The sequence below is a fragment of the Ictalurus furcatus genome, chromosome 1 (genome assembly GCF_023375685.1).
Source record: "Ictalurus furcatus strain D&B chromosome 1, Billie_1.0, whole genome shotgun sequence".
NCBI lineage: Eukaryota > Metazoa > Chordata > Actinopteri > Siluriformes > Ictaluridae > Ictalurus > Ictalurus furcatus.
Window position 1 is genome coordinate 1,132,978 of NC_071255.1, and position 20,569 is coordinate 1,153,546.

The window sequence follows — 20,569 nt, forward strand, 5'->3', positions numbered from 1 at the left end:
ATCAACTTGTCTCACCCATCTGGCTTACTTTACTGAGGAAATGCACTACCTCATAGGTATGGAATGGAAAATCCACTGTCCTCAACAGTCTCGGTAAAAAACCCATAAAAAAACTAGAATGGCTTGTAACACACCTCCCATTGTTCTATGTATTGTATATAATTATCACCCAACCCCAGCATCATCTCAGTGTTGGAGCTCTGTTTTCCTGTACTGAATTCTGGAGCAGTAAAGCAGTAGTGGTGGTGAGGACGTGGTTTCCTGCTGTTCTCCTTGAATTTTCAACAGCTGATTAATTTTCTATGACATCAACAGTAGAGCCTGGTATAACACAAATCACAGGTTTATATTACAATCCTATTAACATAGAACAGGCTGGTGTGGGAACCGCTGTTTATAGCTGCAGTAACATATAGTATCTCACAAAAGTGATTACACCCCTCACATTTTTGTAAATATTTGATTATTGTCACGTCTCGAGACGTAACGAAGATAATGACGGATGCAATTGCAGTTTGACAGTTTTATTGATGAGGGACACAGGCAGATAAATCCAAATCGTAATCCATAAATGTAATCCAAAACATGCAAAAGGTCAGGCGATCGACAAACAGGCATAAACGGGGCAAAGCAGGAATCAAGGTCGCGGTCATGGAAAACAGGGTCGAGAAACAAAACAAGAAACATAAACTAGGAACTGGGAGTGGAGAAACCAGCGATGAACTAAACTAACATGGAACATGACTATGACTATGACTCTAAACTAATCTATTCTAAGTTTCTTATCTAGTGTATTCTACTATATTCCGCCCCGTGTGCTGGGAGGCGCGTTGTATATATGCACACATGATCAGCGCGTTTAATTGCTGACGGCTGAAACCAATCTAGACACACGCTAAACTACCAATGACAGAACAGGGAGGAGACATATGAGAAACATAACAAAAAACACGTGTCCAAATCTCACGGTTGTCAACAAAGGAAAAGCGCGCTCACATGCTCTCCCGCGCGCTGCTTAAAGGGGAAACCGTGACAATGATATCTTTTCATGTGACAACACTGAAGAAATGACACTTTGCTACAATGTAAAGTAGTGAGTGTACAGCTTGTGTAACAGTGTAAATTTGCTGTCCCCTCAAAATAACTCAACACACAGCCATTAATGTCTAAACCACTGGCAACAAAAGTGAGTACACCCCTAAGTGAAAATGTCCAAATTGGGCCCAATTAGCCATTTTCCCTCCCCGGTGTCATGTGACTTGTTAGTGTTACAAGGTCTCAGGTGTGAATGGGGAGCAGGGTGTGTTAAATTTGGTGTCATCGCTCTCACACTCCCTCATACTGGTCACTGGAAGTTCAACATGGCACCTCATGGCAAAGAACTCTCTGAGGATCTGAAAAAAGAATTGTTGCTCTACATAAAGATGGCCTAGGCTATAAGAAGATTGCCAAGACCCTGACACTGAGCTGCAGCACGGTGGCCAAGATCATACAGCAGTTTAACAGGACAGGTTCCACTCAGAACAGGCCTCGCCATGGTCCACCAAAGAAGTTGAGTGCACGTGCTCAGCGTCATATCCAGAGGTTGTATTTGGGAAATAGACGTATGAGTGCTGCCAGCATTGCTGCAGAGGTTGAAGGGGTGGGGGGTCAGCCTGTCAGTGCTCAGACCATACGCCGCACACTGCATCAAATTGGTCTGCATGGCTGTTATCCCAGAAGGAAGCCTCTTCTAAAGATGATGCACAAGAAAGCACACAAACAGTTTGCTGAAGACAAGCAGACTAAGGACATGGATTACTAGAACCATGTCCTGTGGTCTGATGAGACCAAGATAAACTTATTTGGTTCAGATGGTGTCAAGCGTGTGTGGCGGCAACCAGGTGAGGAGTACAAAGACAAGTGTGTCTTGCCTACAGTCAAGCATGGTGGTGGGAGTGTCATGGTCTGGGGCTGCATGAGTGCTGCCGGCACTGGGGAGCTACAGTTCATTGAGGGAACCATGAATGCCAACATGTACTGTGACATACTGAAGCAGAGCATGATCAGTATGCAGTATTCCAGCATGATAACGACCCCAAACACACCTCCAAGACGACCACTGCCTTGCTATAGAAGCTGAGGGTGAAGGTGATGGACTGGCCAAGCATGTCTCCAGACCAAAACCCTATTGAGCATCTGTGGGGCATCCTCAAACGGAAGGTGGAGGAGCACAAGGTCTCTAACATCCACCACCATAAAATAATGGTGGCCACACAAAATATTGACACTTTGGGCCCAATTTGGACATTTTCACTTAGGGGTGTACTCACTTTTGTTGCCAGTGGTTTAGAGATTAATGGCTGTGTGTTGAGTTATTTTGAGGGGACAGCAAATTTACAGTGTTACACAAGCTGTACACTCACTACTTTACATTGTAGCACAGTGTCATTTCTTCAGTGTTGTCACATGAAAAGATATAATCAAATATTTACAAAAATGTGAGGGGTGTACTCACTTTTGTGAGATACTGTAAGTGAAAACAGGAACTAATTTTTTTTTAAACTATGTTCCACAGCATTAAATGTAACTATAAATAGATTTTTAAAAAATGATGTCATTCATTAATTATTTGTAAACATTATCGTACTGTTGCGGTGTTAGAGGAATAAAAGTCTTGGGGACGAGATATAATAGGCAAATAATCAACCTCCAACCAGTAACAGTAACTCTGCCTCATGTTGGACAGCATCACAGGGCACCATGCACACGTTGTAGGTCAGACAGTCTGCCTTCTGAGATGTAGTTTCAGAGGAAACTGGAGACACGGACATGAGGAGAACATGTGGAACATCCAAACAGTCTATAATGTGAGCTCAGGATTGAATCTGTGACCCTGAAGCTGTGAGGCAGCAACGACACCCACTGCACCAACATGCTATACCAATTATATACATTTATTAATCACTTCTATCTATCTATATCTATCTTTATTATTAATGAAACTCGTTATTTTTACTTTCAGCGTTGTATCTGTAACTGCATTCAAAAACTTTCTGTGGTCAATAGGGCCTCAGGATGAATAAGTTTTGCTCTTTATGCTGTTGATAGTATTATGATTGTTATTATTATTGCTGTTGTTATTATTACTGTTGTTTTGTTGTTGTTGTTGTGTTAGAGCAATTAAATGCAGTTAAAAGACTGTATCTGATAATTGTGATGCTTTGACATATCATGTCCTTTCAACATTGATCTACTTTGACTCTTGAATGTTAAAAAATATATCTATATATCAAACTAACAATTTAAAGAAAAAATCCAAACAAAATTCTTGGGACAAATTTTAATTTAATAAAATTCAATTTTATGCTTTGATTATCTTAATGTAATTTTTATTTCTGTTGAAGCATATTATCACTTACCATCTGTGTGTTTTCCGTTAATCTGTACAACATTCTGCTTATATTACTGTTATATTTAAATGCTTTTCAAAAATAAAATCTTTAAAAATCTCTCTTTTGTCAGTTTGTTCTGGTGAACAGTAATGATGATTCAGAAGGTAAGGGAAGATGAAAATCTCTTTTAGGGATTTTTATTGTCTTGAATTCTGGTTCTTTCTCATTTCTCTTCAAGCTAGACTTTTTATTTAAAAAAATAAAAGTTTTTTTCTAGATAATTAGTTCTTGACAGGTGTTAATCATATGAAACATGACCACACCTTATATAGTGGTTTATGGATCAAATCAGAATACTCAGAGTATGATAAAGAATGATGCATAAAGAGTGTGACATGTCGTTGTTTAATTCATAAAAACTTTCAAGTTGTGGTGTAAGAGGAATAAAACACTCTGGGACGTGCCGTTAGAGGAAAACAATCAGTTTCCGGTGGTGATAACTACAGAGCCCCCCTAGTGTCAGGTAAGAAAAAAAATACAGCCATGTGTAATCCGTGCCCTCAGATTTGTAAACCGCACACACCGTGTTAAAGTGGGTTTATATTGGACATTCGCTGTACATTCGAGCTTCTCTCTTCTATTTCTCAAGAAATAAACACACAAAAGGACATAATGTGTATTGTCTTAATAATGTGTATTGAGTGGACATAAAACCAATACAACTGATGAAAAGTGATAAAAAGTGCATGACCTGGGCAACTGTATTAAGTGTCGGACACTAATGTGGAAGTCAATCCTGCAGGGATGACGTATTTCTCTAGGTCACCCCAGAAGTTAGCATCACCCCGGTTCCCTTGACACAAAGCCAATAGGATTTTTTTCCATTGGATTTTGGATTATTGCAGAATATAAACTTTGTGACCAACAAAAGTTTACGATTCTTACATTTCATTTATTAAGATAAGATTCTGAAGCCTAAATACAATCGCCAGAACTAAAAGCTAATGGTAGGCTATAAATGAACCACACAACTTCAACTTCACAACCACTACGCTTCCGATAACTCGTTCAATCGTTATTTTAAAAAACAAATAATACAATTGGAAAATACTATACAAGTTGGAAAATTTGAGTTGCAAGAGTACGAGTATAAACACAGTGAGGCTGTAGAAGAGTTTTCCTGTTCGGCATGATGACGTTTAATTTCCCTGACAACCTCTGTAGTCCCATTTAGCCACTTGTTAGAAACAAGTCTTTTTCAAGACTCGTAAAAGCTTTTTAAAAAAATCCTGAGTGGGGTATTACTGATGTATTTTATGTCATAGTATAAAACGTGAACATATCTTGAGCTTGTGTTTACCACAGACCTTATTTCAGGCATTTAATCAAAAACCCCTTTTAAAAAAAATTATAATAAAATAAATAAATAAATAAAAACATGGACATGAGGACAATGGATGTCCAGTACACAGGAAAATTAAGTCGAGATCACAAGAAAACAACAGAAAAGAAATTTACTCATTAATGGCCGCTTAGGGCTTCTGTAGGTCTGGAATACACTGACTACTGGAAAACATTCTGTTTTGGGTTTTTAAATGTCACAGAGCTCCACCTGCATCACGTGCTGATTCTGTTATATTTCAAATATAAACATTTTTAAAAACGAGCGCGCTACAGCGCCAACTGAGACAGACCAACTGACATTTACCTCAGGCTGGCATTTACCTCAGTCTCAAATTTACCTCGGGCTGACATTTACCTCAGGCTGAGCGTCGAGTCTCCACAACCCCACAGGTAAGTTAGCACTTAATATAACTTTTAATTTATTCGTTTTGTCTCTAAATCAGCTTTATGTTAAATTCTGCATTTGCATAAATATATTTCATTTGAACTTTTCTGTATCTTAGCTAGCTAGCTTAGTGATGCTAATTAGTTAATATCGCTAGCGTAGCCAGCATTGAAGTTCTGACTTGTGAGGAACTGCTGTGAGTGTGTGTGTGTGTGTGTGTGTGTGTGTGAGGGAGGGAGAGAGAGAGACGGGGATTTGAGCATTGTGAGATGAAACTTGTAGCATCTATGAACTGTGTTTTATAGGCTACTGGTTTATTATTTATTGGTGTTAATTTATTTATTTTTAAATCTTTCTTATAGTTTATGTTACGCCATGGCCGGCAGATGGCACTGCGGCACAGCCTCAGACGGGACACGTGACTCTTGTTTTGTTTTCGTTCGCTTCCTGCTTGGACATTAAGTTTGAGTATGTCTTTGATTTGCCCCAGGTGTCCATGCTTTGGTTTGATTACGTTGGCTATTAAAACCCCTCGATTACTGCACACTTTGCGCAGTATTATTGTTTGTAACGTAAGTTATGCGTTAGGTTGCCACCAGCGCAATTTCCCACGCCCCCGCTGCCGGAGAGCCATGCCGTGCTGCGCGGGCAACAGAGCTATCTGAACTCCTGGAGCCTCCCACTGCAGGGGAATTGCACCACGCTGCCCAGCTCGGAACCGAAGCCTGGCCTAGAACTTTTGGGGGGGGGCGGGCAACGACGACAGCAGAGCTACAGCTTGAGGCCGTCCCGCTGCCCTGTCCAGCCAAGCCGGCTGTCCTGCTGTCCAGTGCCGCTGGGGATGCCGCCCAGCGTTCCAGTGCTGCCGGGGGCGGCGCCCGGCGTTGCCGTGCCACCGGGGGCGGTGCCCCACGTTCCAGGGTCGCCGGGGGGCGGCGCCCCGTGTTCCAGAGTCACCGGGGGCGGCGCCCCGCATTCCAGTGCCGCCGGGGGCAGCGTCCAGCGCCGCCAGGGGTGGTGTCGTGACTTTCACTCCCACTGGGGGTAGTGCTCCGCCAGTCTGCTGCCCGGCGGAGGCCGCCTCGTTTTCCGTGGCGGTGAGTGTCAGCTTTCACGGCAGCCCAGGACCCCCATTGGAGGGGGGTTTTTGGCGCTCCGGAAGCTGCGCCTTTGGAGGGGGGTTCTGTTACGCCATGGCCGGCAGATGGCACTGTGGCATAGCCTGGGACGGGACACGTGACTCTTGTTTTGTATTTCCCCCACAACTGATCTGTTTATTAATGTTTTTAGGTTCCTGTGCTGCTCATCAGTGGAGAAGTAAGTGAATGTTAACCTGAATCACTTTTTTTTTTTTACCAACAATATAGACTGCTGTTTATAGCTGAATAGGAACAACAGCCTTACTTATTTCATACAGCTAAACTAAGTTATTTATTATTAAAATGTCATTCATGATCACTGGATAATGAGCAGAGCCTCACAAATGTGAAGATCAAAGACCACTTATGCAAAGCTTCTTGAAGTGATCATTGATGCAATGGTAGAAAAGGCCAAAGTAAAAAGTACCAGATTTTTAAAACATTTCCTCTTGGACTCGACTTTCTCCCGTCTCTCTCAGACCCTAAGGTATCATTGGCTAAACCACTATTTGACTTCATTAGTTTGAGGGAAGAAGAGGAAGGCATGCATGGAGACGTATTTCAACAATCATCTACTTCAAGCAACTGGTACAGACGTACAACTGCAGAGTCATTCCAAAACTTGGTGGTTTCAGGAATTCTCCTGGCTCAGGTATTTGCATAACATATATGGTAACATAACAGTGTATTGAATTTGTGCTGATGTTGCCAGGAAAACTGACTTCTTAAAGTGTCATGAAACACTAAATTACATTTTCTGAGATTTTAACAGAGGTGTTCTTGTCGCACATCATAAAAGACAATCTTAGCATCCGTTAACTTCATTTGTAGGAGAAAACATTTTTCCGCTATTTTTGTCTTCCGGGTTTAAAATCTCGTCGTGTCACACGTCACAGGCAATGACATGGCAATGTACTATAGTGCATCGACGACATGTCAGTGTCTCATAATTATTCATGAATTATTCATTCTGCATGTTCTCATCCTATGAATGGATATTGTCTCTTAATTATTCATGACAGCACGTGGTGCTTTCCTACAGATGTAGTACATGAGACAGGTTCTAATGGGTCGCAGGTGCTTGTTTCAGTGGTGTAAGAGTTCGAGTGTGTTTTCTCGGGAGAGCGATGACAACTGGATAAAGGTGGACTTCGGACTTGCTCATGAAAGCAGTTTACGTATACACAATGATGCGGTACTCAATCCCAAGGACTTTTCTATCCCTTCAAATGAGGTATGTGAATAATTTTAACCATGACAGTTTTACTTGTCTTTGGAGCTAATTAAACCGCTTAAAGCTCCGTGGGCGCAGACACATGGAAAACTATGCAATGAGAGTCCACGTTGAATGGAAGAGCCTTCTCCCTTTTATTCGTGAAAAGTATTCCGACACTTCTCTCATCCGCCCTGCCTCCGGTTTTGTTTTGTTTTCCTCCATAGTCACGCCAGGGGCTAATGGTTCAAATAGACCTGCACTACTATCTATTGTGTCTCCATTTAGCCCTGGGGATTAGGGAGGAGAGAAATCCTCTGCCTCATCAGAGTCCTGCGTACTGCAGACACTGCAAACATTTTGTCACTATCCAGCTTTATTGTGAGTGTTCTGAAGGCTCGCCCCCGCCCCGCCTTTCCCTACCACGCCCACTCCCCTCCCATCTTCACACAACCATCTGCGCCCGTTTAAGTTGCATATTTCAAAAACACTGAGAGGTAGACTTGAGCTGAAAGAAGGATGTTTCATGACCCTTTAAGGAGGAATTCTGTCTCTAATTCTGCATCTGGACTTTTTAATTAAGAAAGTGAAAGAAGCAAAGAAAGCAACAGGAGTACAAAAACTTGAAAAACTAAAGAAAAGTGCTGAAGTTGAAAACAAGAAACTGCTGGAATTTATGAGGAAGCTTTTTGATAAATAATGAATCACTGCTCTGATTTAAGGAAACCCTGTAAACCACCATGAGCCAACCCTCAAGTTGATAAATAACTGAACATAGATGCCTTTTTCCCTAAATTTAGCCCATAGTTTATCCTATTAAAGAGCCACCACTCCTCCTCTGAAACATGGAGTGTCACTGCATTGTTTGAATATACACTGGTACCTGGACATATGGAGCCCATCAAATCCTGTCAGTAAAGGTGAAAGGGAACCTCCAGTGGATTCCAGCCACTTCTTTAAAACATGTAAAGACACCAAAACAGTCTACAAAACAAGTTAACTGAGTGATGTACTGGTGACTTCTCCTCGGTTATCCTACACATGCCTGTTCTACATGCTGAAGAGTCACATACAGTCCAGAAGACCTGAAACATCAGTTCATGCTTTGTGGATTTGTCTTTTATACCCATTAGCAAAAGCAAATGCAGTTGACTTACATAACCACACTGTTTGGCGCTGTTTACTTTATTCTGAGTTGGTTTTGATCAGGAAATGATTTCTGGCTGGTCAACTAAATAAAATATATCAAGGTAATGAATTACAACTATATAATATATCATTCTTAAGCATAATCCCTCAAATGTCAAAAATCATTAAATACAAATATAGTCTAATTCAGTGAATCACTTCTAGCCAATAGCTAAATGAATCAGGCCATGGAATGAAATGTTATTGGGACAAATAAATAATCCTGACTGGTTCATAAATGTGCACACCCTTTTATAATTGCGAATGTGGCTGTGTTCAGAATGAACCAATGACATTCAAGCTCGTGTTCAAAATTAACATACAGCTGTAATAAATTAAATTCTTCTGATTAACCCCAAATAAAGACCAATAATATTTCTCAATATGATGTCGTCATTTTGCTACAACCTACAATTTGAACAAGCCTATGAAATACTGGGAGAGTGTCGTCAGACGAGAGCAAAACTGAACTTTTTGGCTGTCATACTACACACTATGTTTGGAGAAGAAATGTCACTGCACATCACCCTAAAAACACTACACCAACAGTGAAGTGTGGAGGTGGAAGCATCATGGTGTGGGGCTGTTTTTCATCACATGGCACTGACAGACTTCATATAATTGAAGCAACGATGAATGGAGCCCTTTACCGGGAGATTCTTGAGAAGAATCTGCTGCCATCCAACAGGATGATGAAGATGAGACGTGGGTGGACCTTCTAGCAGGACAACGATCCAGCAAAGGAAACTCTCAATTGGTTTCAGAGGAAAAATAAATCAAGGTGTTATAATGGCCAAGTCAATCACCTGACTCGAGAACAAGATTTAAAGACAATATGTTTAGAAGAATGGGCCAAAAATCACACATGAATACTGCGCCCCATTAATTTCCATCTTGAAGTGTCATTACAAACAAAGGCTTTTCCAATAAGTATTAAATACATTTCAGTTAGCGTGTTCAATACTTTTTTTTCCTGTGTCATTCCTCTTCATTGCACATAACTTTATTTATGGACTTTAATGTTTGGATTTCTTTATATTTCCAGATTTCTTGAGTTAATACTGATGTCTGGTGCAAATTTCATGTGAATAGCCTAATTGGAAATATATTTACTGAAATAAATGTTTATGCGTTCAATACTTATTTCCCGCACTGTGTTTTTGGCCACCCAAAAGTCTTTTTTCATGGCCTCCTAAAACTCTTCCCATGCCATAAGATTTTGCCTTTGCAACTACTTCTGCCACAACCATTCTGCCACTCCTATACCTCTCGGTTGAATCAGGAGTCATTATTACCTCTGTGTTCAAATCATATGGCCTAATGTGTGAAGATCAATTCTGATCATCTCAAAATTATATTTCTGGGTGTTACTCAGAAAGCCTCCTTTTTGGCTTTATGGCTAATCTCACCCCTGGTGTCCACCAGTGTGGCCTAGGGTTACCACCATGACTGACACCTCTAGCCAGTCTGGCAAGTCAGACTTGGTCCATTCAGACTTAATGTCCCTGACCTCACACAGTACACAGGAGAACTACTTTTTTCGGATGAGTAATTTTAAATTTGTCGCTTACTGAAGCGTCTACCACATTCTCCCAAGCAACCTGGAAGGCTTTACTGGGTTTACCAGGAAAATCTGGCTGGTGCCCTGTGCAATTAATACAACTCTCTTCTCTTTACCCCTGTTTTCAAAACATATGGACTGATGTCTGAAGATCAATTCTAATAATCTCAAAATTGATCATTGACCATTAGCAAAAAATAGCACTTATGAGCAAGTGTCTAGAAGTGTACCAGTGTCATCACATTAACTATATGTAATAGATATATTTTTATTGTTTTACCTACAATTGTACCTATAGTTGAGAATTTTTTTTCTCTTTTCTCACATTTAGACACTAGTGTACACAAACAGCCATGGAAGACGGTCAACAGTTGTCTTGTGGGTAAGGTTTCATCTGACAGAACTACATTATCCACATTATAGCTTGAGTCTTTAAAAAAACACAATGGCAGGCAAGCAAGCAAAAATTTGTTACAAGTAGAATTAAAAAGATTGGTGCAGCATTGTAAAAGCTACAAATATCCATTTAAACAACAACAAAATAAGTGTTTCCAAAATTATTTTACAATTTTTCTATTGTTTCAGTTGTAGATCATCTATTATCTATTGCAATTTTATCTATCTATTATGAGCTTTTACAATGCTGTGTTTTCTTCTGTTTTTTGTGTGCATCTCATATTAAATAGTTTTAGATCTTGAAACAAAATACAACACAAAGGCAACCAGAGTAAACACACAATACATTTATTAAATTGAATAAATTTAGTATTTTATTTATTGAAGCAAAAAACAGTAATCTAACACCTATCACCCGTGTGAAAAACTAACTGCCCCCTTAAACTTAAAATCTGGTTGTGCCACCTTTAGCAGCCATAACTGCAACCTTCTGACCTTCTGATAACTGGAGATCAGACTTTCACAGAGCTGTGGTGGAATTTTGGCCCACTCTTCTTTGCAGAACTGCTTTAGTTCAGCCACAATAAAGGGTTTTTGAGCATGAACTTAAACTGCCCATTTAAGGTCCTGCCACAGCATCTCAGTTGGTTCAAGTCAGGATTTTGAATAGGCCATTCCAAAACATTAATTTTGCTTTTTTGAGTCATTCAGAGGTGGACTTACTCCTGTGCTTTGGATTGTTCTCTTGCTGCATAATCCAGTTGCACCTGAGTTTCAACTTACAGATTGAAGACCAGAAAATCTCCTTTAGGATTTTCTGGTAGAGAGCAGAATTCATGTTTCCCTCAATTATTGCAAGTTGCCCAGACGTTGTAGCAGCAAGCATCCCCACATCATCATACCCCCACCACCATGCTTGACTGGAGGTATGATGGTCTTTTTGTTGAATTTGGTGTTTGGTTTACGCCAGATGTAATGGCATTCCTGTCATTTCTTGAATTTCTTTCAACTTTGGCATAGTGTGTTACTGGGTAAGACCTTCTAACCAATTTCATGCTGTTTTAAAAGTTCTATTTAACTGTTGATGTGATTGAACAAGGTTTGCAGTAATCAGGCCTGGTTGCATCTAGTCCAGCTGAACCCCATTATTAACGTAGTTTCATAGATTTGGGGGAATTAGTAACTACGGGGGCAGATACATTTTCACACAGGCACAGTTATTATTAGATAACTTTTTTGCTTCAATAAATAACATCATTGTCACGTAATATAACGTATCTGTCATGTAATGGAGGTTAGGATGGATGTAAATGCAGATAAGAGCTTTTATTAAAGAGAGGCAGGCAGACAAATCCAAATCATGAGACAATAGCGTGGTCAAAAAACAGGCAATGGGTCAGGCACTTGGCATAAAATAGGCAAGGCAAAAACTCATAATAAGCAGCAAGATCAAAGACCTATGAAACAAAACGAGGAACAGGGTTCAAACGTTTGGTACGGTGACAACACTCAATACTTCACGACGTGCAAAGAGATACAAGGGGTTTAAATGACAAACGTAATCAAGGGTGAATAGAAAACAGCTGAGACTAATAATGACACATACGGGAAACAACCAATGATAATACAGGGGCGGAGACAGGATATAAACCATAACAAATGCACGTGTCAAAGAAAAACAAATTCAGTGTCACTGAAAACCCAAAAGCGTGCGCTCACTTAGAGATCGCTCAATGAGGCTGCAAGCAGGCTGCATGCTACAGCACTAGCTTGAGGGGAAATCATGACAGAATCATGACGGAACCCCCCACCAAAAGCTCCTCCCGGAGCGCCAGAACACACTCCCCTGCCCTGGCGGTCCTGGCCCGCTGGGCAAGATGTCTTCAGCTGAGCAGAAAGGCAGAGCGACGCCCTCAGCGGGGCAGGAAGGCAGAGCGACGCCCTCAGCAGGGCAGGAAGGCAGAGCGACGCCCTCAGCGGGGCAGGAAGGCAGAGCGACGCCCTCAGCTGTATAGGGATGCTGAGCGGCGTCCTCAGTCATGCAGAGAGGCTGAGCGTCATTCTACATTGACTCTGCAGGCTGTACTTGGTTGGCTGTGTCACCAGACTCAGGTGAATACAGAGCTTGGTTGGCCGTGACAGCAGACATGGGTGTGAGCAGAACTTTGTTGTCTGTGTCAGTGACCTTGGACTGGAACTTGGCATGGGAGGTCACCTCATCGATCTCAGAGTGGAAAGTGGTTTGAGAGGCCGTCTCTTCGACCTCGGACAGGAACTTGGCTTGAGAGGCCGTCTCTTCGACCTCGGATAGGAACTTGGCTTGAGAGGCCGTCTCTTTGACCTCGGACAGGAACGTGGTTTGAGAGGCTGTCTCTTTGACCTCGGGCAGGAACGTGGTTTGAGAGGCCGTCTCGTGGACCTCGGACAGGAACGTGGCTTGGGATGTCGTCTCGTGGACCTCGGACAGGAACGTGGCTTGGGATGTCGTCTTGTCGACCTCGGACAGGAACGGGGCTTGGGATGTCGTCTCGTCAACCTCAGACAGGAACGGGGCTTGGGTGGCCACCTCGTTGACCTCTATCAGGAACTTGACTTTATGCTAGAGCTCTGGAGATGAGACAACCTCATGGGTCTCGTGCTGGAGCTCTGGGGAGGAGGTCGCCATGTTGACCTGCGACTGGGGCTGTGGAGTGGAGGTCACCACAGTGACCGCAGACGAGTGTTCAGCAACTGAGACCACCTCGTGGGTCTCAGGTTGGAGCTCTGGAGATGAGGTCGCCACATTGACTTCTGGCTGAAGCTCGGCAGGTGAGACCACCTCGTGGGTCTCAGGTTGGTGCTCTGGATATGAGGTCGCCACATTGACCTCCGGCTGTAGCTTGGCAGGTGAGACCACCTCGTGGGTCTCAGGTTGGTGCTCTGGGAATGAGTTCACCATGTTAATCTCCGGCTGGAGCTCGGCAGGTGAGACCACCTCGTGGGTCTCAGGGTGGAGCTCTGGGAATGAGGTCACCACGTTGACCTCTGGCTGGAGCTCGACCGGTGAGACCCCCTTGTTGGCCAGCACCCTCTTGTAATAGGAGGTGAACGTCTGAGAGGGTCCATCTGATAGGCTGGGCCTTCCTAACATTTTCTCCAGGTCAGATTTGAACCCTGGATGTCCGAACACCTGAACTAAAAGTTTAACCAGCTGAGTGACTTGGCTAAGCTCACCAGCCCACCTAGAAATCAGAAACTCGGCCCAACTGCGGGCTGGGCCAGTGAGCTGTGACAGCATGAATCCCAGCCACTGCTCTTGTGTGGGCTTAGGGTCCTCCCGGCTTGAAAAATAAAACTGGCATTGTAATAGATCACATACAGGATATACCTTAAAATTAGGGCTGCACCGAAATGAAAATTCTTGGCTGATGTCATGATTCCCCCTTGAAGCAGCGTGCTCTAAGCGTGAATGCGCGAGCACCTGCTTTTCCATTGTTGACAGTAGTGACATCTGGACACGTGTGTTTTGTTTGTCATGTCTCCTCCCTGTTCTGTCATTGGCTGGGATTTCACGTGTGTCTGTATTGCCCTCAGCTGCTAGCAGTTTAGACGCTGATCATGTCTACATATATACCGCGCGCCTCCCAGCACACAACGCGGAAGATTATCGCAGAGTTAGATTAGTTCGTTTAGTAGTCATAGTCACGGTCCACGTTTAGAGTTAGTTCATGCTGGATTATCCGCTCCCAGCTCCTCGTCATAGTTCATGTTTCTTGTTTTGTTTATCAACCCTGTTTTCCGTGACCACGACCTTGATTCATGTTTAACCCTGTGTATGCCTGTTTGCCGATCGCCTGACCTTAGCCTGTTTTGGATTACGTTTATGGATCACGTTTTGGATTTGTCTGCCTGTCTCTCTTTTAAAATAAACAACTGTTCATACTGCACTTGCATCCGTCCTATCTCCGCTCCGTCACGATACGTGACAGAATCTTCTGCCTAAACATGGATGCAGCAGGAGAACGGAGAAAACGCAGAACCCGGAATTCGACGCCAACCGTCCCCGCTATGGACTCAGTCCAATTCCCACAATGGACATTTATGGAGCTTCCTGATACATTTGACGGATTTTTCGGTGCCCCAGAATATTTTCTGGTAGACTGTCAATTCTATTGCTCCAGCCTGTTAGACCCTAAGCCAGAGGAGAAGCAATGGCTCCGATTCATGTGGTCCCGGTTCTTTGGACCGGCCCGTCAGCGGGTGCAGCTCCAACTGGATAAGCACTGTAGGAACCTGGACAGTGTAGAACAGTTTGTGGGGGAGTTCATGATGCGGTTCGGGAGTCCGGAGGCGAGGGTCGAGCTAGAACAACTTTTCGGGGGGGGGGGGGGGTAAGTCTGGCAGGCAAATCTGCCCTGCCGTTTACCCACTACTACAGGCAAACTCATGCAGAGCCCCAGCCGGAGCTTAACCTGGCGACCTCTGAGCTCGAACCTGAGACCCACGAGGTGGGCACACCTGCCGAGCTCCAGCTAGAGGTCAACAGGGAGGCTCCAGCATCAGAACCCCAGCTGGAGGTTAACCTAGCGACCTCTGAGCTCAAACCTGAGACCCACGAGGTGGGCTCACCTGCCGAGCTCCAGCTAGAGGTCAACAGGGCGGCCCCAGCATCAGAGCCCCAGCCGGAGGTTAACCGGGTGACCTCAGAGCTTGAACCTGAGACCCACGAGGTGGGCTCACCTGCCAAGCTCCAGCTAGAGGTCAACAGGGAGGCTCCAGCACCAGAGCTCAACCCTGAGGTCCAACTCAAGTCCCAAGTCTCTGAAATCCAAGTCAAGTCTCAAGTCCCTGAGGTCCAAGTCCAAGTCAAGTCTCCAGTCACTGAAGTCCAAGTCAAGTCTCCAGTCACTGAAGTCCAAGTCAAGTCTCCAGTCCCTGAGGTCCAAGTCAAGTCTCCAGTCACTGAAGTCCAAGTCAAGTCTCCAGTCCCTGAGGTCCAAGTCAAGTCTCCAGTCTCTGAAGTCCAAGTCAAGTCTCAAGTTCCTGATGTCACGTCCAAGCCTGCTGATCCAGTTGACCTAGTTCCGCTAATATCTAAGCCTAACAATCAAGTTCTGCTCATGCCCAAGTCTACTGACATGGCCGACCATGTTCTGCTCACGCCCAAGTTTACTGATACGGCCAACCAAGTTCTGCTCAAGCCCAAGTCTACTGATACGGCCGACCAAGTTCTGCTCACGCCTGAGTCTACTGATACGGCCGACCAAGTTCTGCTCACGCCCGAGTCTAACGACACGGCCGACCACGTTCTGCTCAAGCCTGAGTCTACCGACCCAGTCGCCCAAGTTCAGCCCACTCCCAAGTCTACCAACCGGCCGCCCAAGTTCAGCCCACGCCCAAGTCTACCGACCCGGTCGCCCAGGTTCAGTCCACGCCCAAGTCTACCGACATGACCACCCAAGTTCTGCCAAAGCCCGAGTCTGCTGACACGGACGACCAAGCTCTGCTCACGACCACGTCTGCTGACATGCACAACCAAGTGTCTGTTGACACGGACAACCAAGCTCTGCTCACATCCCAGTCGGCTGACATGACCAGCCAAGTTCAGCTTGCAGGCTCAGCCGAGGACGTCGCTCTGCCTTCCTGCTCAGCCGAGGACGTCGCTCTGCCTTCCTGTTCAGCCGAGGACGTCGCTCTGCCTTCCAGTTCAGCCGGGGACGTCGCTCCGCTTTCATGCTCCGACGAGGACGTCGCCCTGTTTCCCTGTTCAGCCGAGGACGTCGCTCTGCTTTCCTGCTCCGCCGAGGACTTCGCTCAGCCCGCCTGCCCTGCTGTGAATGTCGCTCCGCTTTCATGCTCAGCTGAGGTCGTTGCTAGGCCTCCCTGTTCAGCTGAGGTTGTCATTTAGTCTCCCTGCTCGGCTGAAGTCGTCGTTCAGCCTTCCTGCTCCGTGGCGAACATCGTTCCCCCCTCCTGCTTCAAGGGGACCCACGCTCCTCTCCCTGGCCTTAGAGGGGACTTCGCTCCGCTTTCCTGCTCCGCCGAGGAAGTCACTCAGCCTGTCTGCCTGGCTGTGGTCGTTGCTCTGTTTCCCTGTTCAGCCGAGGACGTCGCTCTGCTTTCCTGCTCCGCCGAGGACGTCACTCTGCCTTCATGCTCCGCCGAGGACTTCGCTCAGCCTGTCTGCCCGGCTGTGGTTGTCGCTCTGCCTACCTATTCAGCCGGGGACGTCGCTCCGCTTTCATGCTCCGACGAGGACGTCGCCCTGCTTCCCTGCTCTGATGAGTACAGCGCTCTGTTTCCCTGTTCAGCCGAGGACGTCGCTCTGCTTTCCTGCTCCGCCGAGGACGTCGCTCTGCCTTCATGCTCCGCCGAGGACTTCGCTCAGCCTGCCTGCCCGGCTGTGGTCATCGCTCCGCTTTCATGCTCCGCCGAGGACGTCGCTCTGCCTTCATGCTCCGCCGAGGACTTCGCTCAGCCTGTCTGCCTGGCTGTGGTCGTTACTCTGCCTCCCTGTTCAGCCAGGGACGTCGCTCCGCTTCCCTGCGCCGCCAAGAACACCGTGCGGCTTCCTGGCTCTGCTTGGGACATTCAGCCCAGGGGGCCGGGGCCACCAATGAAATGGGATGACTCATGGCACTCCAGGAGGAGTGCCTTTGGGGGGGGGGGGTTCCTGTCATGATTCCCTCTTGAAGCAGCGTGCTCTAAGCGCGAATGCGCGAGCACCTGCTTTTCCATTGTTGACAGTAGTGACATCTGGACACGTGTGTTTTGTTTATGTTTCTGTCATGTCTCCTCCCTGTTCTGTCATTGGCTGGGATTTCACGTGTGTCTGTATTGCCCTCAGCTGCTAGCAGTTTAGACGCTGATCATGTCCACATATATACCGCGCACCTCCCAGCACACAACGCGGAAGATTATCGTAGAGATAGATTAGTTCGTATAGTAGTCATAGTCACGGTCCATGTTTAGAGTTAGTTCATGCTGGATTATCTGCTCCCAGTTCCTCGTCATAGTTCATGTATCTCGTTTTGTTTATCGACCCTGTTTTCCATGACCACGACCTTGATTCATGTTTAACCCTGTGTATGCCTGTTTGCCGATCACCTGACCTTCACCTGTTTTGGATTACGTTTATGGATCACATTTTGGATTTGTCTGCCTGTCTCTCTTTTAAAATAAACAACTGTTCATACTGCACTTGCATCCGTCCTATCTCCGCTCCGTCACCATACGTGACAGCTAAAGCCGAAACCGAATATAATGAAAAACTTGGCCAAAAGCTGAAGGCCGAATACCGAACACGTTTTTTCGCGTTTTTTCCATTTATTTTACCATTTTTTTTCACCATTGCATAAATTAAATAGTCAAAATGTGCTTTTTACTATTTTGTCTTGCTTTTCAAAGAAAAAAATCAGTTATGAAAACTACAATTTCAAAATATTTATTTAACACTGAACATTTTTTTTATTCCAGCAGGCATAGGCTACATACAAGGCACAATATAACTTTAAATAAATAAATAAATGAGTAAAATAAATATATTTTGATGTGGTCATCTTTGAGCCCCTTGAATAGCCGATGTTAGTCCTATAACTGACTGCTGAAAGAATGGAACACTCTGTAGCCTACAACTAAAAAGTGCATTAAAAAGTGCATTGACAAGAGTGCAAAAAATGGTTCTATTGGGTTCTATAGGGCTGATTATATTGGGGATATATACCGCTCGCTTCCCTGTACGCCTCGCCGAGTATTAGAGTAGATATAGTATAGATAGATACGTTGTTAATGTTATGTTCTGACTACGTTTTTTGGATTACGATTTGGATTTGTCTGCCTGCCCTTAAAAAAATACATCTTTACCTGCTTCCGTACTCTACTCATCGAGGTCATGACATTCGCACGTCTCACTCTGGTTGCTAGGCTATTTGGTCGCGTCATCAAACAGGTCATTGTCCGGTCAAATTTATTCAGCCTTTTCACTTATTCGGCCGAACACCGAAAATGCTTTTTTTGCTATTTTCGGCCGAATAATTTCGGTTGCCGATCATTCGGTGCATCCCCCCTTAAAACCACAGCACGAAGCAGAGCAGCCAGGGGGAACCACTGGGGAATCAAAGGCTGGTATACAGATACCAGCATGATGCTCTCCTTGCTGCTTCCATGTTGAGGCGAAGTATTCTGTCACGTAATATAATGTATCTGTCACGTAATGGAGGTTAGGCTGGATGCAAATGCAGATAAGAGCTTTTATTAAAGAGAGGCAGGCAGACAAATCCAAATCATAAGACAATAGACTGCTCAGAAACAGGCAATGGGTCAGGCGATTGGCAAACAGGCATAAACTAGGCAAGGCAAAACCTCATAACAAGAAACAAGATCAAAGACTATGAAACAAAACCAGGAACAGGGTACAAACACTTGGTATGGTGACAACACTCAATACTTCGTGAAGTGCAAAGAGACACGAGGGGTTTAAATGACAAACGTAATGAAGGGTGAACACAAAACGGCTGAGACTAATAATGACACATACGGGAAACAACCAATGATACAGGACAGGACATAAACCATAACAAATGCACGTGTCAAAGGTAAACAAAGTCTTTGTCACTGAAATCGATCTCGCACATCAGGTTTCCGAGCACGCTGCATGCTACAGCACTAGCTCGAAGGGAAATCGTGACCATCATTATCATTTAAAAACTGTATTTTGTGTTTACTCAGATTGCCTTTATTTTATCTTAGATTTTGTTTACATTTCTGAAAGAATTTAGTATGAGACAAACAAACAAAGAAGAAATACTTTTTCACAACATTTTATAATTCACCTAGAATTAATGCACTATACATGGGCCTGTTTTTAGGAGCTCTTCAAGGAAGGAACAACAAAAAAAATACATGAACACTAGCAGATCAATAGAAGGATTACTCACAAGATATATTCTAAAGACATGGACTCAACGTGATGGTGAAAGACTGAAGAGAGTGGCATTTGGAGAAAAAAATGAGAACAAACTTCATAAAACCATAATAATGTTGGGAGAAACCGGAGTAGGGAAGTCGACGCTCATCAACGTCATGGTCAACTACATGCTGGGTGTCGACAGTAAAGACCGAATTTGGTTTGAGATCATCAAGACAAAAGCGAACCAAACAGATTCACAGACATGTGCAGTAACGGTGTATGACATCTTCACTGAGCACAGCTCGTTCTCTCTGTCCGTCATCGACACGCCTGGATTTGGAAAAACAGGAGGTACAATGGAGGATTTAAAAGTTGCTGAAGGTTTACTTGCGTTATTAAGTTCCAAGGATGGAGTTCATGAAATTGATGCATTGTGCCTTGTGGTGTCATCAAGCACTGTCCGACTCACTGAAAGACAGAGCTATGTTTTTAATGCTGCTCTCTCATTATTCAGCAATGACGTGGTGAAAAACTTTGTCGTGTTCATCACACATGCCTCAACAAAGCCTACAAATTCCATTAAAGCCATCAAAGAAGCCAAAATCCCATGTGCGCAGACTGATGATGAAGAACCTGTGTATTTCAGGTTCAACAACTGTCACTGTGAAAACTTTTACGTGAGATATGATCGTGAAGAGGACAATGAAGAACTGTTGCAAGGTTATCAGGCAGCATCGGATCTGTTCAACGCAAGCGTGAAGAGCTTTTTTTCTTTTCTAGAACGGAACAAACCTGTAAGTTTGAAGAACACTGAAAGTGTGCTGACGCATCGCAAGCAACTCGTAGAACACATCGCTACATTAAGGGAGCAAGTCAAAGTGATGCAACTTGAACATGAATTTACTGAGTCCTACAAAGAAAAGGTACCGATTGACCAGTCCTCAGGTTCGAGCAAAGAGGCTACCTGCTGCAGTGTGTGTGAGTGGAACTGTCATTACCCAGGATGCTGGTGGGTCAGAGAT

At 44.4% G+C, this 20,569-nt stretch overlaps 1 protein-coding gene across 1 annotated transcript; it reads left to right on the top strand.

Moving 5' to 3' along the window:
- The first annotated feature begins 4,827 nt into the window (after window positions 1–4,827).
- Window positions 4,828–19,858, top strand: LOC128615872 (uncharacterized). The gene is made up of 6 exons (XM_053638245.1): window positions 4,828–4,838; window positions 5,969–6,480; window positions 6,782–6,954; window positions 7,393–7,536; window positions 10,596–10,646; window positions 19,507–19,858. Exons 1-6 carry the CDS (start codon window positions 4,828–4,830, stop codon window positions 19,549–19,551), a joined length of 936 nt encoding a protein of 311 aa, XP_053494220.1. The 3' UTR covers window positions 19,552–19,858.
- The last annotated feature ends 711 nt before the right edge of the window (window positions 19,859–20,569 follow it).

What these genes read in the sequence shown, in the direction of transcription:
- LOC128615872 (XM_053638245.1), top strand. An exon ending in TTTCTATCCCTTCAAATGAG is followed by an intron (nt 7,537 to 10,595) that starts GTATGTGAATAA and finishes TCTCACATTTAG; the next exon opens with ACACTAGTGTACACAAACAG. An exon ending in GGTCAACAGTTGTCTTGTGG is followed by an intron (nt 10,647 to 19,506) that starts GTAAGGTTTCAT and finishes GCCTGTTTTTAG; the next exon opens with GAGCTCTTCAAGGAAGGAAC.